The sequence below is a fragment of the Eublepharis macularius genome, chromosome 5 (assembly GCF_028583425.1).
Source record: "Eublepharis macularius isolate TG4126 chromosome 5, MPM_Emac_v1.0, whole genome shotgun sequence".
In the NCBI taxonomy this organism is placed as follows: domain Eukaryota; kingdom Metazoa; phylum Chordata; class Lepidosauria; order Squamata; family Eublepharidae; genus Eublepharis; species Eublepharis macularius.
The window spans coordinates 33,290,311-33,305,881 of NC_072794.1; the positions used below are offsets into that span (position 1 = coordinate 33,290,311).

General features: G+C 40.6%; 1 protein-coding gene across 1 annotated transcript in view; it reads left to right on the forward strand.

Moving 5' to 3' along the window:
- Positions 1–15,571, forward strand: part of HMCN1 (hemicentin 1) — a 278,171-nt gene that overhangs the window by 179,206 nt on the left and 83,394 nt on the right. The window contains exons 47-54 of the mRNA XM_054980206.1: positions 1,014–1,127; positions 2,960–3,046; positions 3,706–3,897; positions 5,481–5,654; positions 6,885–6,998; positions 11,483–11,628; positions 12,918–13,068; positions 14,502–14,705. Of these exons, the coding sequence (XP_054836181.1) occupies positions 1,014–1,127; positions 2,960–3,046; positions 3,706–3,897; positions 5,481–5,654; positions 6,885–6,998; positions 11,483–11,628; positions 12,918–13,068; positions 14,502–14,705 (1,182 nt within the window). The remainder of the gene's footprint in view (positions 1–1,013; positions 1,128–2,959; positions 3,047–3,705; positions 3,898–5,480; positions 5,655–6,884; positions 6,999–11,482; positions 11,629–12,917; positions 13,069–14,501; positions 14,706–15,571) is intronic.

Genomic DNA, 15,571 nt, shown 5'->3' on the forward strand with positions numbered 1-15,571 from the left:
CCCTCAGCAGCGTTGCTAGGCAAGTCCTGGGCCTCATGCCCTGTGTCAGAGCTTGCCCTTTTAGAGCTTATTCCGACAGAGCAAGAGACTGCATTTATTCCAGTCCCATTATAGCAACGTTTCGCTGCACAATCCATGTCCGCTCCACCCCTACACTCCGCTTTCTCCTTGATTTAGGGGAGTGCTCTTTCATTTGGAGATCTCACAGTCTTTAGTACTGTTGTTCTCATTTTTCCCTTTTTTCAAGTGCTTTTCTGTTATCTATGCCTGTTATCTGTGTTCTTCTGACAACGCACACTGCTTGGGAAACTGAGTGCCAAAACTGGGATATTACTCCCCACAAGGGTAACCAGCTTCAAGATGGAACTTGGATTTCTCCCAGAATTACAACTGATCTCTGATCTACAGAGATCAGTTCCTCTGGAGGAAATGGGAGCTTCGGAGGGCAGACTGTGGAATAACACAGAAAAATGAATGTCCTAAAGCGCCACCACATCCTTGCTGAGTCTTTGGCCTTAGCCAAACACTGCTGTCTCCAGGTCCAGGTCCTGGAGACCTCCAAGTCTCCAGGAACTCCCCAGGCTGGAGCTGGCCACCCTGCTCCCTCCATGGCCAAGTTAAATACTTGGGTAGTAAGCCTATGGCCAGTGAGAGTAGTGACCTGACCTGGATTTCTTCCTTCCCACAATAAGAAGGATCCTTCACAGACCGTTTCAATGTTCTGTGTTCTCATACCAGCCTGCCCATCAGTCAAGATCAGCTTCTCAGGCCCTGCTGTGCTACCCTTCAGGGAGATGAACTGGGTCTCAGCTAGAGGCAGGGCTTTCTTCTTGGAGGACTCACAGATGTGACATGCACTTTTTCAAGAAGTTCACTTGGTATCCATTTGCTGTATGTTTGGAATTAGAAAAAGACAATTTTATGTTCCCATTCCTTTGAATGATTTTATCCTGACCAATTTATTTTAATTATTTGGTTGGCTTTTGTCCATTTATGTTTTTTTCCCTCTTCAGGTGGCAGAATGCTACGTTTGATGCAGGTGAATGTGGAAGATGCTGGTCGGTACACCTGCGTAGTGACTAATGTTGCAGGAGAAAAGAGGAAAAACTTTGACCTTTCAGTTTTAGGTAAGTGTGTAAGAACTCCTGAAAGTACCAAACAAGTATATGATTTTTCCTCCTAAAATTCATAACATTTTAATAATACTAATACTACTACTACTACTACTACTACTACTACTACTACTACTACTACTACTACTACTACTACTAATAATAATAATAATAATAATATGTCTATTGATTTTCTGGCCAAAGCCATAAGCCATACAAACACCAACAAAATATGAACTGTACACTTGAACATACCCAATTCATATAGACATAACTCGTCATTATCACTTTAAACTATCTAAACTCATGAAAATCTTGTTTCTTTATCACCGTGGCTAAAAAGGAAGCCACTATAGCAGAGGTTTGATTGTCAGGAAAGTTATCAGACAATAACACTGAGGTTGCCCAAGGAAGGAAGGGGAGCTTTTCTTTTAACATAATAGGAATAATAACTCTCTCTCTTTCCTTACTCCACTTAGGGCAAAAAACTATTATATGATCCAAGGTCTCTAACTTTCCTTGTCCACAGTCACAAACTCGTTCAGAATAAGGGAGTCCAGAGAAACGACCAGAAAGCACTTTAGAGGGGAAGGAGTTAAGTCTAGCCAATGTGAAGGCTCTGCGTTGAGCTGGAATCTTTAAAGAATAGCAGTAAGATGGAATAGCCTCTGGGGGTGAAAGTCCCAGGGATAAGCCCGAACATGTACGTCTGGCTCCCTGGAGAGTACTGCTGTAATCGAGATCCTTTAGTTTTAATTTTATAACTCTGAGGGCCTCTTTTGTCCATAACATTTTTTTGTGTTCAAAATTCAAGTCCAGTTTAAAAGTGGTGAACCTGAGAACCCCAGCGTTTAGGGTTGCGTGAACAAATCAGCAACAAATGGAGTAGCAATGAATAAACTTCATCCCTTTGGTGTGCCTTGTAGTGTAACCAGTTAGTGGAAACTGGGTTGGGAGAATTTAGCTGGCAGCAGAGACCGACTGAAGGCACACTTGGATGTCTCCCTTACCAGTGAGAGAGACCAGTGAGACATAATAACTGTATATAAAAAGAGGTCAATATGTTCTTTCCTTCCTGCCAATTCCTGAAGCTTTTGAAACTTTTAATCCATGGTGCAGTTTGACCAAATTATCTGTTTGAACATTCCATTGATGAAGACATAATCCCGACTCCTGGGTAAGCTGTAATGTTTAGTGATATTTTCATGTCTTCTTTAAAATAAATCAGGTGTGATTTCATTACGTTGTGGAAATTTATCTGGCGACAAAACTGTGACTTTATCCTAACTATGGAGTCAATAAGTACTGGAATAACAACAACAACATCATTTTATTTGTATACCACCCTTCAGGACAACTTAATGCCACACTCAGAGTGGTTTACCAAGTGTATTATTATTATCCCCACAACAATCACCCAGCGAGGTAGGGGGGACTGAGAGAGCTCTGAGAGAACTGTGCCTGACCCAGGGTCACCCAGCGGAGGAGTGAGGAATCAAACCAGGTTCTGGAGCTTAGAGTCCTGCCGCTTTTAACCACTACACCAAACTGGAATGAACGTACACCCTTCCTCTGTCATTCACTTTCAGTTCTCTGAGAAAGCTACTGTTGTCTTCAATCTAAAAAAGTATGCACTTATAGTTTCAATGTACACAGATGTGACATTTTACCTGCCTCCTCAGAGCCCAACCTTTTTGTAACCATTATGTTCCGACAAGATGGTTGTCCCTGATAGACTGGCATCTCTTGATTATAATGCTGAGCGATTATTTTTAAAAAATGCAGTTGTCTCATGCTTCTTTGTTTTTTTATCCTTATGTATTTCCTTTGTTTTTTCAATATAAAAGTTCCCCCGGGAATTGTGGGAGAGAACAAACTAGAAGATTTGAAAGTGAAAGAGAAGCAGAGCGTTATGCTAACATGTGAAGTGACAGGTAATGTGTTTGGGTAATTATTCAAGTTGTTTAGTTGTTTGGTTGCCCCCACTGCATCTTGCATGGCTCTTAGTTATGTGGTACAGAGTTTAGGAACATTTTCTAAAATGACTTTTTAAAAACATGGGCCACTTTACCATCCTTACATATAAAGTTTTCACATGTGAAAGTATGGGTATCGTGGACATACAAATGCTAGTTAGACTGAGATGTGGGCTTCCAGAGACATTGCAGCCAATAGGAAAAAAATAGAGTTTCTTATATCCCATGTTTCCTTCATTCCTCCTGGGAAACCTCTTTGCTCCAGACCTTGCACCTTGATGGCATGCTCCATGGAGATGAAGTTCTGGGTTTCTTGAAGCTGACACATTAACAGGTCTATGGGAAAACTGTAACGGCACTGTAGTACAAGCAGAGTGGGCATGTTAGGTCTCCCAGACTAATCTTCCCCTACATATAAACCTAAAGTGATATAAATATTACCACTCTACAGTCTAAAGTTCCAGTGCTAGATTCAAAGTGTGAACAAAACACAGATGATAGGATGATCGGTTTCCTTTATGTCTGTCAAACTGGTCCAGTGCAAACTCGTATAAATATATGTTAAAAGAAATCACCATAAATTCAATATGATGTTTACAATTAGTATTTTTTAAAAGGGAGTCCCATTCCAGAGATTATGTGGTTAAAAGATGGACAGCCCTTCCTAGAGGATGATGATCACCACTTAATGTCCAGTGGGCGCTTTCTTCAAATTAAAAGTGTGCAAGTAGCCGACACAGGCCGATATACTTGTGTGGCATCCAATACAGCTGGAGACAAGAGCAAGATTTTCAGTCTTAATGTACTAGGTAAGATTTCTGAGGTAATAAATGTACTTTCCCCCATTGTTTCATTGTATTTATTGCGCTTTTCAGTCAAAAATTGTCTATCAGATCAGTTCATGGGAATGAAAATCTAATGGTATAGTTCAATACAAAATTTTCTTCTGTGAAGGAATTCTCATTTTAGCTGGATTCAGGCATGGTGAAGGACAGCATAAAAGTTTCCTATCCTCCCTCTGATGGTGCATCAATGACATGTGGACACTGGAGGGGTCCTGAACTGGAGCTGACTTGAAGCATACTGAAGGAGTACTTGGCTGCTTCATTATCTCCCTCTAATGCTTCCATTCTTGGCAGCTAGAAGCAGGAGGGAGAGGCTTTCAGCCGGACCTGAAAGGCACAGTAATCAGTACCTATCAGTAAATGAGCATGGCACTGTTTGCCAGGCTTTTAAAAAGATTGTTGAGACTTGGTACTGAGTGGCAAGGAGAGGACAAAAGGGCATGGCAAGTGCTGGGATTATTAGATTTGATCAGGAACACTGGGCAGGTTTAGAGCAGTGCACAGAATTTCCTCACAGTGCTTTTATCTTGCCTGATGGTCTCACACAAATTGGAGCATACTCTGCAGGCCTCTGCAGCTATAGAGGAGATACATAAGAGCCCCAGTTTCACTAAGCACAGAGAAGGTAGAAGTGATGTTGTGCTGAAAGCAGTATATAACTCTTTGGTGGTCACTTTCACCTAGTTGGTGCTCTGTGTCCATTTTCAGATTGAGAAGCATGCTCCACATTCTAAATCTTGGGAGCGCTGCATTTGTCATTTCTATTTCTGATAACATGGCAGAGGAATGGGAAAAAATAAACCTATTTCCAACAAGAACTGCACTATCGCCTGTAGATACAAAAAAGGCTTTTGATCTGCTTGAACAGCAGTATCTCTTATCTTCCACATAAATGTATTCAGTCTAGGATTTTTTTTTTTTGCTTAACTGTGTTTAAGTTAAATAATCAATAAAAACCCAGTTGCTGGGGATGTTCTTGTGTGTATGAATCATTTCCATGTTATGTTTTTCCACAACATAAAAACATAGAGCAGGAAAAGGTCCTAATAGTAGATGTTTGGCTGAAAATGAGGTGTTGATACTCTTTCTATTCATTACTACTGAAATCATCATGATCTTAGGAGACCAACAGACAAGCTGAAATGCATACTAAGAGCGGAACAGTTGCCACAACTCATCCATTTTAGCATATCAAACTAACATGAATTTCCATGTGTTTTACTGAGTACATCAGAAAAACTTTGAAGACAAGTAATTTTGCCTTGTTCTTGGGATAATAGATTTATAGGAATGCTAAGAATTTTGTTATTGATCCTTTGTCTGCTTAGGAACAATAATTTCTTAGTAGCAGGATGCAACAGTTAATATTCTTTTGTGTAAATGTCCCTTGAATTTATTTGCAGATATAGCAGATGAGTCATTTTTTCTAAGGTTCGCATGTGGCCCCAGTATTTAGATTTGGATGTGCAGATTAAATCTAGAAGGACCAGTAAAATCTAAATTGCTTTTTCTTTCTTGTGGTTGTTCTTCTTTTCACTCTTGCTCAGTGTCCCCTACCATTGTGGGTACTGACAATAATGGAGGCACAGAAGAGGTCACAGTTATCCTGAATAATCCCACATCCCTAGTTTGTGAGGCTTATTCATATCCTCCAGCTATAATCACTTGGTTGAAAGATGGAGTTCCCTTAGAATCAAATAGGAATATCAGGATTTTGCCAGGTAATTACTTGTATTCTTATACTGCATAATTGCATTGTGATTGTGTCCTTTGATTATTCTTACATTCATAAAAACCTGATTTACTGTTTTACTGTATCACTTGGAGAAGTCTGGATGAAGTGTTATGAACAAATAGAAAATGTTGCCATGTTTGTAATTTTTGTAGTTTTTATACTGCTGTATGTAGGCAAGACTAAAAGTTTTGGGTATATGAAGTACAATCTTGCTCAACAAATGAAAGCGCAAAATTTAATTTAAAAACATCCACAGTGTGGATTACTGGTATTTTAATTATTTTATCACATTTTTAGTTATACTTAATTCTTTTTTTTTTGTTCCATCCTCTTTGGTTACACTTGTTTTACAGAGTTGTTGTTTTTTCTACCCTTTCTTGTTGTCCTTACAATCTTACTCATCCAAATAACTTTAGGAACTAACGAAAATAGTTATTATGTCTGAATTTGGGGCTAGTTTTCATTGAGCTGGTAAGTCTTTGTTAAGCTGTATCACTTCAGAGCGCAAATGAGGGCTCAGCCGACTGCATGCTCTTCTCTCTGATGTTTTCTATATGAAGGGATTTTATTGTTGTTTGAGGAAGCGTCCAGTCACCTAAGCCCCTCCTACACTCTGAAATGACGTCAGAAATCGCACCATGAAACAGAATCATGATGGGAAATTGCGCCATGAAGACACCATCATTCTGGGAGTTTTGTGCGATTTTGCGCAACTGTTAAGACATGTGAAAACAACCTATGTGAACTTGCACATATTTGGCTCCCTGCTTGTGGTGAAGAGGTGATATGTAGCTATCAAAATATACAAGATTCTGCCTTTTGATGACATATTATGGTGGTTTGATGACATATTATGGATGTACAAAACTCTCATTTTTGCACTTGATGGTGTCTTAGTTGCTTCAGGAAGGGATCCAACAGATGCAGAGATTTTCTTTAGTTGACATCTTACCAATGGTTCTCAGTGTTATGGTAATCTTAACCTGAGAGATAATCCTTCCCTGAATCTTGATGAAAGTAGGAGAGTTCAAGATTTCTTCTTTTTCTAGCTAATCTGAGCATATTCGCCAAAAATCTTATTCACACTCCAAATATAATGTGTGTTACTTCTTTCATTAAGGTTAGTAGATGTTGATACATACACTGCACATACCATTTCCTCTTTCTTCAGAGGAAAGCATACAAGAGTTACCGTGAAAAAAATATTATTTTGCAGGTGGTCGAACTCTACAGATTCTGAATGCACAAGAGGATAATACTGGTAGATATACTTGTATAGCTACAAATGAAGCAGGTGAAACATTAAAACACTATGAAGTGAAAGTGTACAGTAAGTATGATATTGCTAATTCCTATTATGATCCTTTAAAAGATTGGTTCATCATTTTTCTTCATAATTAACTCCCATGATGTCGCTTGGAATTTCTCTTGAAATATCTTTTCATTGTGTCAATTTACTGGCATATTTTAACTAAAGCCATAGGCCCTTTGGTATTAGTAGGCATATACCCACATGCCACTTTTGGCAGCATTTACATTTAGGTCAAAATAGACGCTAGTGGGAGAATGCATGTAATGACCTTCTGACCTTTGTTTTTGACATTGTCCTTTTTTAAAGAAATGTAACTGAGGGAAGTGACACATTCGATGGGACAAACTGTGGGGCAGCTTGACCTCTCCATTCCAGCCATGTTCCAACTCAAAATCCCCGTTAATCTGTTTTTGGATTCACAGTGCAAAGAATCTTTGCCCCAAAGAGTAGAAAAGCAGCTTGGGGCAGAAGATAGTTTTGAGTAAACAAAATAGCCCACGGGGAAAGGATTAAACTACAAAGTAATGACGTACTTTGTAAACCACTCTGAGTGGGTGTTAAGTCATCCTGAAGGGCGATATATAAATCGAATGTTGTTGTTGTTACCACCCATACTACTTTTTGCTTTGTCCCTTAACCTAGCAGCTTTTTCATTTTTAAAAAAGTTAGGAATCTGATAAGCTTTGTAACATCTAACTTGACCATTAGTTCATTTGGAGGTAGAGTCCGTGTATTCCCTGCACTGCATTCACACTTTGGCCAACTTGCTGTACTGAATTATCTCATGTCACAGTTTCTAGATAGGCCTTGATATAAACCAGATATCGGCAGCTTCTGAATTCTTGCAGTCACTTTCTTCTCTCAACATTTTTCTGGGAACCAAAACAACCTGGTCTTTTCACAAATAGTCAAGCTATATTATAAAGGTGGACATCACCTATCAGTCAGGAGTTCACAAGTGGTATGGAGTACAGTCACCAGCTGCTGAAGGAAGCTTGCTCAAGAGTAGGATCTAGTTCATAGGCCAACAGTTGGCCCAATGTGTAAACCATGAAGTTTATGCCAGCCTTTGAAAGCTTGTCTTCTGTAATATATGTGACCATATAAGGCAGCCTTGTACCAGAGTTAAAACATTGATCTACCCTTATTCATTCATTTATAGAATTTATGAGACACATTTTCTACCCTCCGGGAGTGCTCAAAATGATGTAAAAACAATATCATATAAAAATGTTCACTGCTATTTGTTGTGAATACATTCAAGTAGCTTAGAGTTAAATAGAGATGGGCACGAACCAAAATACGATCCAAAGTTCATCACGAACCAAGCCAGTTCGTGGTTCACGAACCAGCGGTTTGTCAGAGCCCATTTCTGATGAGCCACCACGAACTTTACGGTGGTTCGTTTGGTTCATTTTTTGGTTCGTCACTACAGACAGCCTGGTGCCAATCAGTTTCCTTTTTAAAAAAAAAATTTAAATTTGTTTTAGTTCTATTTTATTCTAATAACAAAATTCTATGCCCAAACCCATGGCATAGAACCAGTCCTGCCCTGAGAAGCAACTTCCAAAGGCTCTCACTTTTGCTTTCATCATAATTATACTATCTTCACTACGCTATTATCACTATAAGTCTGCATTCTTTAATTCTAGTACTACTTTACTCTGCTCATTCATTTGATTGTATTCTGCTAACATATAGTTATGTCTCTATTTTATATTTCGGTTTAACCCATCTATAAAACGGAGTCCATTTTTGTTTTCCATCATGTCCGTTTATTTTTTTAATTAATTCTGTCAGTGTGTCCATTTCTGCCGTCTCTAAGATGTTCTCTATTAATTCTTCTTTTGTTGATATATCTGTGTTTTTCCAGTATCTGGCATACACTATTCTTGCTGCTGTTATTATATGTATTATCGAATATCTATTTTCTCTATTTAGCTTCTCCGGTATTATATTTAACAGGAGCATTTCCGGTTTATAGGGTATGTTTATTTCTAGCACCTCTTGCAACAGCTCATGTATCCCTTTCCAATATCTCTTTGCTTTTTTACATAGCCGCCATATATGGAAAAAGGTGCCCACTTTTTCTTTGCGCTTTCAGCATTTATTGGGTATTTCAGTGTACATCTTTGCTAATTTTTCTGGTGTCACATACCACCTATAGAACATTTTATATAGGTTTTTTTTAAAGGTGGTGGATTTTGTTATTTTGATGTTTACTCTCCATGACTGTAGCCATTGCTCCAGAGCTATGCTGTGCCCCAGATTTTGTTCCCACTTTACCATATGGACTTTTAAAGCCTCCTCTTCTGTCTTCAATTGTTTCATGAAGGCATATAATTTTACTATCCGTTTTCCATTTGTTTCTAACAGCAACTAATCAAAAGGGCATCGTTCCATGTAGAATCCCTGTGTTTTGTCTTTGGCAAATCTGGATTCTATTTGCGCTCTTAGCCACTATCCTGTCTCTATGTTCTGTTCTTTTAGTTCTTCCGTTGACTTTAGCTTACCATTCTCCCCCAATAGCTGTTCATAGGTGTGGGTATTCTCCCACCTTAGTAAATTTGGTTGGGTGAATGCTTTCACTGTTGATATCCATCTTGGTGTTTTGGTATATATTTGGGGTTTTATTTTCTCCCATTCATCAGCGATTTTCTTATTAAGTGATCCTTAAAATATTTATGTGTATCTTTTTTTTGGTACCGGAGGTAGGTATGCCATCCCATTTTAAGGTCATGCCCTTCTAATTTTAAAAGACTTGGATTGCGCAATCAGTTTCCTAAGCAACGGGGATTGGACTTTCTGCAGACCTTCTGCTGACCAGATGTGACCTTCTGCTGCCCCAGAAGCGATGTTTTCATGAACCAAATGAACTAGTTTGCAAACCAGGGCAGGTTCGTGAAAGTCTGTGGTTTGTGGTTCATGAAATGTGACGAACCATGAACCACATGGTTCATTTTTTTCTGGTTCGTGCCCATCTTTAGAGTTAAGATCTACTGAATGTTTCCAGATATCAAGAAGAATCAGCAGATGTGTTTTGAGAGTAACAAGTTTTTGTGGTGCCGAAAGCTGTGTAAAAAGCGGGGCAGCTGGTTCTGCCATGGCAAGTGAATTTCAAAGAATGTGGCTGACAAATGAGAGCACTTGCTGTTCTCACTGTAGGAAAGGAAGAAGCAATGATGGAAAAGCCGCATGTGAGAGAAGACACTTCTAAGATTTGCATGGCCAAGTTCATGTAGTCTAGTGATACCCACCCTCCAAGGTCTCAGACCTCTTTACCAAATAGCGTTTAGTTGCAGAAGCAAGGGATGGAGCCTGCATGCAAAGCACATGCTTTGCTGTGCTAAGAGTCCTCCTGGTTCTCTTTCTAATGATAGGATGTGTGTCTGTCTTTAGCTATATTTAATCCATAGGCATGGTTTCCAGTCTTCCAATGTGGATTGGAAAAAAAGTCCTATAAATGAATTATTAATTGCTAATGGACCGCAGTAATCTTGGAATAGCTTCAGGCCAAACCTGATTGAAATGAAAGGGCCACTTTCATGATGGAAGTGTTGATCTGTGCAGACTTTGGAACATGGTGCAGTAGTCATGCGTGTGCTGCATTATACGCCCAATACATGACTCATTCCAACTAACTGTTCATCCTTTAAAGTTGCCAAAACTGAGCTGACTAATGGGGGTATATAAACAGCAATGGCTGCATGAGAAAGGACCTAGTTACCTTGAATAACCCCGTGTTTCTGGTTTGTGAAGGTTGTTCATGTCCTCAGGTTCTGGATTTAAAGATGGAAATTAATTTAGAATAAAATAGAAATGTACCCAACCATGCAGTTCCTCTGAGAGAACAAAATTACCCACTTGTAGAAAAGGGGGCATTGATCAGTCCTCTCTACTACTGTAGACCTCAATGTTGCCCTTTATGCAGCCCCTAACGGTCTGCTGAGTCCCAGGAGTAAAATGAGTGGGAGGACTCAGTGGGGATAAAATAAGAAAAGGAGGATAAAATAAGAAAGTTCTGCTTCATAAAGTGCATGGCTGCATACACATCATTGAGTTTTGCCAGTTGTCTCCTCTTAATTGTATGAATATGAATCACCTCTTGATTGCCACCAGAATGTGAACTGTAACTTTGATGTTACCAAAGTAATCACGCATTATGTGCCAGATTCTTCACTCTGTGCAGTGTGCTCTGTGTAAATGCACTCAATCCACACTTCTCAACACAGCAGTTTGCCCGTTTGAACTGGCCATGCTGTCTTCCTTCTCTGTCAGGTCTGTAGAGTGTCATATACAAAGCATTTTATGTAGCTAGGACTGTACCTGTACCTAGCCCATGACCCTGTTTCTAATGCTTACTTGCTGATGTGGGCTCCAGTGCAGAGCAATTACCTGGCCTGGTTTGTTCCTCTGTGTATGTATTCTCTCTGATAATTCATTGGATGGTAACTGAGTGAGAGTCTGATATTTCAGTTCTTGGGCACTTTCTTCCTATGCAGTCCCACCCATCATAAATAGAGGAGACTTATCAGGAGTGGGTCCGTCTCCTAAAGAAGTGAAGATCAGAGTGAATAACAGTTTTACACTGGAATGCGAAGCTCACGCGATTCCTGTGGCTGGCATCAGATGGTACAAGGATGGACAGGCCAGTCACATTTTTCATTTGTTTCAATAAGTGATTTTAAAGAAACAAATCAACTGTGCCATACATATGTACACTTTCTCCCTCCTTTCTATCTTAACAACATGGGCTTAGCTCCTCTGCAGTGTGAGTCGAGCTGTGTTGCATAAATGGGGCCTCCCATCCCCATTCCTGCTGCAGTCCTTTGTCCTCCCCCAAATTGTGCCCCTATGGGTTAGTGGGGCCCCCTACTACGAGGACTGAAGTGGGGGGGGGCAGTGTGGGAAGGGATAAATGAAAATCTCCCTCCCACCCTTCCCCAAACGGAAGTGCCTACTGTGAGCAGAAAAGACAAGTAGAATCTTAGCCTGCAGAAAATCCTTTCCTGTGAAATTAGGATCAACCTCACAGAACTGCTTAATAGTAAAATAAGGGGTGTCTGTTGCAGTTTGTTTATTTTATTTACTTCATTTATACCCCACTCCCCCACCTTTTGCAATGGAAACCTAAAATGGCTTAACTTCCCTGCTTCATTTTATCCTTACCACAACCCTATGAGTTTTATCCTTACCACAACCCTAAGAGTGCATGATTGGCCCCAGATTACCCATCAGGCTTCCATGATGGAGTGGGGGACTTGAACCTGGGTGTCCCAGAGCCTGGTCCAGTGCTCTAACTATGACAGCACACTGGCTACTTATGTTTTGTAATTCTGTAATGTTCCTCCTTGCTCTTCCTTTTTAGCACTCTGGCTTAATGCATTCTGTGGCTGCCGTTGAGCTGGTATACATTGGCACATGGAATGTTACTCTTGGCTGATAGAATTGTTTAAGTTCTGACATAAGAGCAAATCCCATCGACAGAGAACTGGATGCTCTTCCCCCAGAATTAGTCTTTTGGCAAGGTTCAAGATTCCTAGTATTAAGAAGCACATTAATGGAAATTTCTTGTTTCCTTTGGCAAAGTAGCATTAATACAACTGTATTGCTTTCTTATGTTCTCATTTTTAATGATTTGCAAGCAAACTCTCAGGAAGAATACCCTCAACTTTTGAATGGAAATGGAGGGGAAATGGACTGTTAAACTTGCTTATTTGTTATTTCATGCTTCTACGGGATGAATGTGGCCCACCAGTCATGTATGGTGCTTGCTTTTTGCAACCTGCAAAAACAGAGAGGAAGTGAAGATGTTTCATGTACTTGTATGGTTGTATTTTACCTGATAGATCACGAGCTGTGCGGGCCTGATGTATGATGCTGTATTTGCATGTTTTATATCATGCTCATGGATTGTTTTTGATAATTAAATCACAGCCTATTACATCAGATGATCACATAACGATCCAAGCCAGCGGACGCATCCTGCAAATAAAGGCAGCGCAGATATCTGACACTGGCCGTTACAGTTGTGTGGCCTCGAATATCGCTGGAGAAGATGAGTTGGAATTTGATGTCAATATCCAAGGTACAAATGCACATGTGCCTGCATGCATATATACCAGGGTGATAAGGAAAACTAAAGGATGAAATCTTCAGTGCTCCTAATATAAGTTAAATAGGAATCACTCTGTTAGGGGGGAAAAGGAGAAGCTAGCATGGAGGTGTGCTGGGAATAAGAATGGGAGCAATTAGAAGGAAAAGAGTGCATGCAAAGGAAAAGGGGAGAATGACCAAGTTATGCAAACAAATACTAACTTTTTTGTATAGGTCCCCTTGCCTCTCCTCAAACCCCAGAACTGTTAGGAAGTGAGGGGCCTGATCATGGTGATTCAGAACATTGGCAGTAGAGAGCAGCATATCTTTGTGTCTCAATGCAAATGATAAGCGTGAACACCTGACTTACTGGGTGGACGGTTTGCTACTGCGGGCGGGGAGGCAGGATAGAGCATGGCGGCCGCCATGTTTGCTCGCCCAGCTTCCCCTGGGCAAGCTGGCAGCCAATAGTTTTAAATCCTGGCTGCCCAATCAGAGGTGGCTGGGGTCGAACGGCCAGGTGGCAGGGCTTGCCGCTAGACCTCAGGGACACAGTCTTGTCCGGCCACTTTGTATTTAACCAAGCAGCCTCCCCGTGCCTCCACACTTTGCTCCTGGCTGCGAAGACCCACCCCCTCTCCCTCATTTTGCTGCATTGTTTTTCTCATCACAACTTTCTATGGCGGTTGGTCATTGGATCAGATCTCTTTTGGGGGAACCAGGGCCTCCACGTCCAGGTTCCCCGTTAAAGAGATTCCCATAAGGAAACTTGGGAGTGAGTGATGGAGTTACATGCCCAGCTTGAGGGCTGCCAGGGCATACTCACTTCTAGGTGGCAGGGGAATCATGCAGAGGTGTACACCCACATGATATCCCCCTTTAATGCCCTCCTTGGTTCCTCCCCCTCAGCTGGGGTCTGAGGGGGGAGGGGTTCATCGGCTGGCAGGTGGGTCAGCCGATGTTTTGCGGGATCCGATCCACATGACTGCCAATGCTCCTTACATGCTGTTTCAATAAAGTTGTGGCCTCTTCTTTACTCCGGTCAAGTGTGTGGTCTGAGTTTTTGTCGTCTTGCCTCCTCCTTCCTCCTCGCCTTTAGCAATAGGCGGCAAAGGGTTTAGCTGTGTGAACTTAACTGATTGGAAAACAGCAGTGCAGTATTGAGTATTTGCCTGTGATAATGCTCATAATCATTAGCTCGTGGCTTCAAAGATTTCAATCCAGCATTCCACGTATACTAAATAAGCATTTGCATTAGACTGTAGATGAATTGGAATCTTTTTAATCATAGTTTTTCCTGTCCTGAACTGTTATTGCTGTCCTGAACTGTTCGTAAGCAAAGCTTTGCATGTGGCAGTTCCTTCATATGCAGTATTCAGGCATTAAATATCTCATTCTTGTCTTCCTTTCTGTCATCTCTCACAGTTCCTCCTAGTTTCCAAAAACTGTCCAGTGGCTGGGAAGCTGGCAATGCTCTGGGTATAGGACAAGGAGGTGAACCAAAGGATGTGATCATTAATAATCCTCTTTCTCTATACTGTGAGACCAATGCTGTTCCTCCTCCGGCACTCACATGGTATAAGGATGGTTATCCCCTGAGTTCGAGTGATAAAGTATTGATATTACCAGGTTTGTATTAAACAGAGTAACTGACAGGTCACTTTATGCTATTATGTGCAAGTTGCTGTGGTTTAAAATCCTGTGGGTTAATTTTCATGCATTGCAGCATGTTGGTTATATGCAATACAAGCAAAAGAGCTCTGAACTGTTATGTTAGATGCACATGTTCTGCAGGAATGAGAAACATTTTTTCTCAGTCCAGTTATCTTTTTGGTGACCGATGGAGTTATTGGAAGTTCTGAACTTCTCTACCACAAGCTCATGCATGAGGTGGTGTCAGTGAATTTCCTATATACACATCTCCTCAGATTCATATACATCCCAGTTTATTATGGAGGGAACTGCATGTGAATGAGTACTATTCTTTATATACAATTTTTATAATTCTCACTGTCATGGTGGCTCCAGAAAAAGTTGTTAGAATTGTGACTGCACAGGTATATCCTGCACTCCCAAATGCAACCTCAACCCAGAGAAAGCCCAACAGAATTTAGCCAGATAGGCAAAAATCCAGCCTTTTCCCTGAATCCTGGTTCCGGATTGCACATCCCTACTCAGGACACTGACCTGTTTGTCTAACTGCTGCATAGGATAGTAGCATGGCTTAGGGGAGAGGGAAAGAGTCCCACCTATCCTGGAGACTGTTACCAGAGCAGTCTCAATTATGTGGGCTTTTGTTGCTGTGAATTGCTTTAAGTTTAAACTGTAAGTTTAAACCATGTTTAAACAAAACTTACCAGGTGCTACAACACTTACTCTTAGCTTTATATATTATTTCTTTAATTGAACACTGTTAGTTTCCTTCTATCTTTTATGGAAGGAGTAGACAACTATTTTAAAATCTGTGCATGCAAAAGTCTTATTTTGCTCACTGA